General features: G+C 37.9%; 1 protein-coding gene across 1 annotated transcript; it reads left to right on the top strand.

The window, feature by feature from the left end:
* Nucleotides 1–11: 11 nt before the first annotated feature.
* LOC111656172 (epidermal growth factor receptor kinase substrate 8-like) lies at nt 12–1,193 on the top strand. Its single transcript, XM_087174142.1, has 2 exons — nt 12–371; nt 594–1,193. The coding sequence occupies exons 1-2, from the start codon at nt 288–290 to the stop codon at nt 756–758; spliced, it is 249 nt and encodes an 82-aa protein (XP_087030268.1). The 5' UTR covers nt 12–287; the 3' UTR covers nt 759–1,193.
* The last annotated feature ends 84 nt before the right edge of the window (nt 1,194–1,277 follow it).

Below are 1,277 nucleotides of genomic sequence, written 5' to 3'. Positions count from 1 at the left end.
GTTTGTATATATCTATTTGTGGAAGTTATTTTTTGGTTTTTGTAAATAAACATTAGAGTCAGTGGATGGTGTCATGGAGGAATGTGCAGATTTAGTACATTGTGAATCTGAAATTAGTTATTTGTGGTTTAAATTATTTAATTAGGAGTGTTGTTGATAAATTGTTGATGATTTTGTGGATTTGATTTATCATATATTATTTGTGCTCTTAATCAGTAGAGCTGTGATATAGTCATATTTGTATATATACATGTTTCAGAAGTTTTGATGGTGACAGCAGAGGCCAAATGAAACAGTTTGCCAAATCAAAATACGACTTTGTGGCAAGAAACAACACGGAGCTGTCAGTTCTCAAAGACGAGGTCGTCGAGGTAAACGAGCTGTTTGTTTCTTTCATACTTCAGATTTAACAATGTGCATATTTTATTTTGTATTTTCTAATATTTTATGTATAAACCAGGTGATAAATGCTGCAAACACATTGCTAACTCAAACCCTCTGCAGCAACTGATGAAATGTAAATTCAGTTCTAAACTCGAGTTCAAACTGAGCCTCAGTTAACTGTCTAATCGTCCCTGACTCTTGTCTGTCAGGTTGTGGACGACAGGAAGCAGTGGTGGAAGGTTCGTAACGGCTGTGGGGCGTCCGGCTACGTGCCAAACAACATCCTGGAGATAACCAAAGCTGTGGACATCACTGGCCGTGGAGAGCCCATCTACAGCCACACCATCCAGGTAGGAGGCAGCAGATCATGCTAATGCTAATGCTAACTGTGGCTGCAGCTCACCAGGAGTTTGTTGTTTATTTAATGTCGTCTCAGTTTCCATTAAATCTCATCTGTGTTCATGTGGTTCTGTTTCTGATGATTAAAGCTCATGATGCCAAAGAAGGAGTTTGAGTTGTTTAAGGTAGGACAGGGAGTGTTTCTAGTCTGCAGTGTTTTTAGTCTACAATGTTTTTAGTCTCCAATGTTTTAGTTTACAGTGTTTTAGTCTGCAGTGTTTTTAGTCTGCAGTGTTTTAGTCTGCAGTGTTTTTAGTCTGCAGTGTTTTTAGTCTGAAGTGTTTTTAGTCTACAATGTTTTAGTCTACAGTGTTTTTATTCTGCACTCTGCAGTGTTTTTAGTCTGCAGTGTTTTAGTCTACAGTGTTTTTAGTCTGCAGTGTTTTTAGTCTGCAGTGTTTTAGTCTGCAGTGTTTTTAGTCTACACTCTGCAGTGTTTTAGTCTGCAGTGTTTTTAGTCTACACTCTGCAGTGTTTTTAGTCTGCAGTGTTTT

This window comes from Seriola lalandi, unplaced genomic scaffold (genome assembly GCF_002814215.2).
Source record: "Seriola lalandi dorsalis isolate HSWRI2012SDOR001 ecotype SW California unplaced genomic scaffold, Sedor1 jcf7180001976075, whole genome shotgun sequence".
Taxonomy (NCBI): Eukaryota; Metazoa; Chordata; class Actinopteri; order Carangiformes; family Carangidae; genus Seriola; species Seriola lalandi.
Note: the sequence above shows the minus strand (reverse complement) of the source record. Positions and strands in the feature narration are given on the sequence as shown.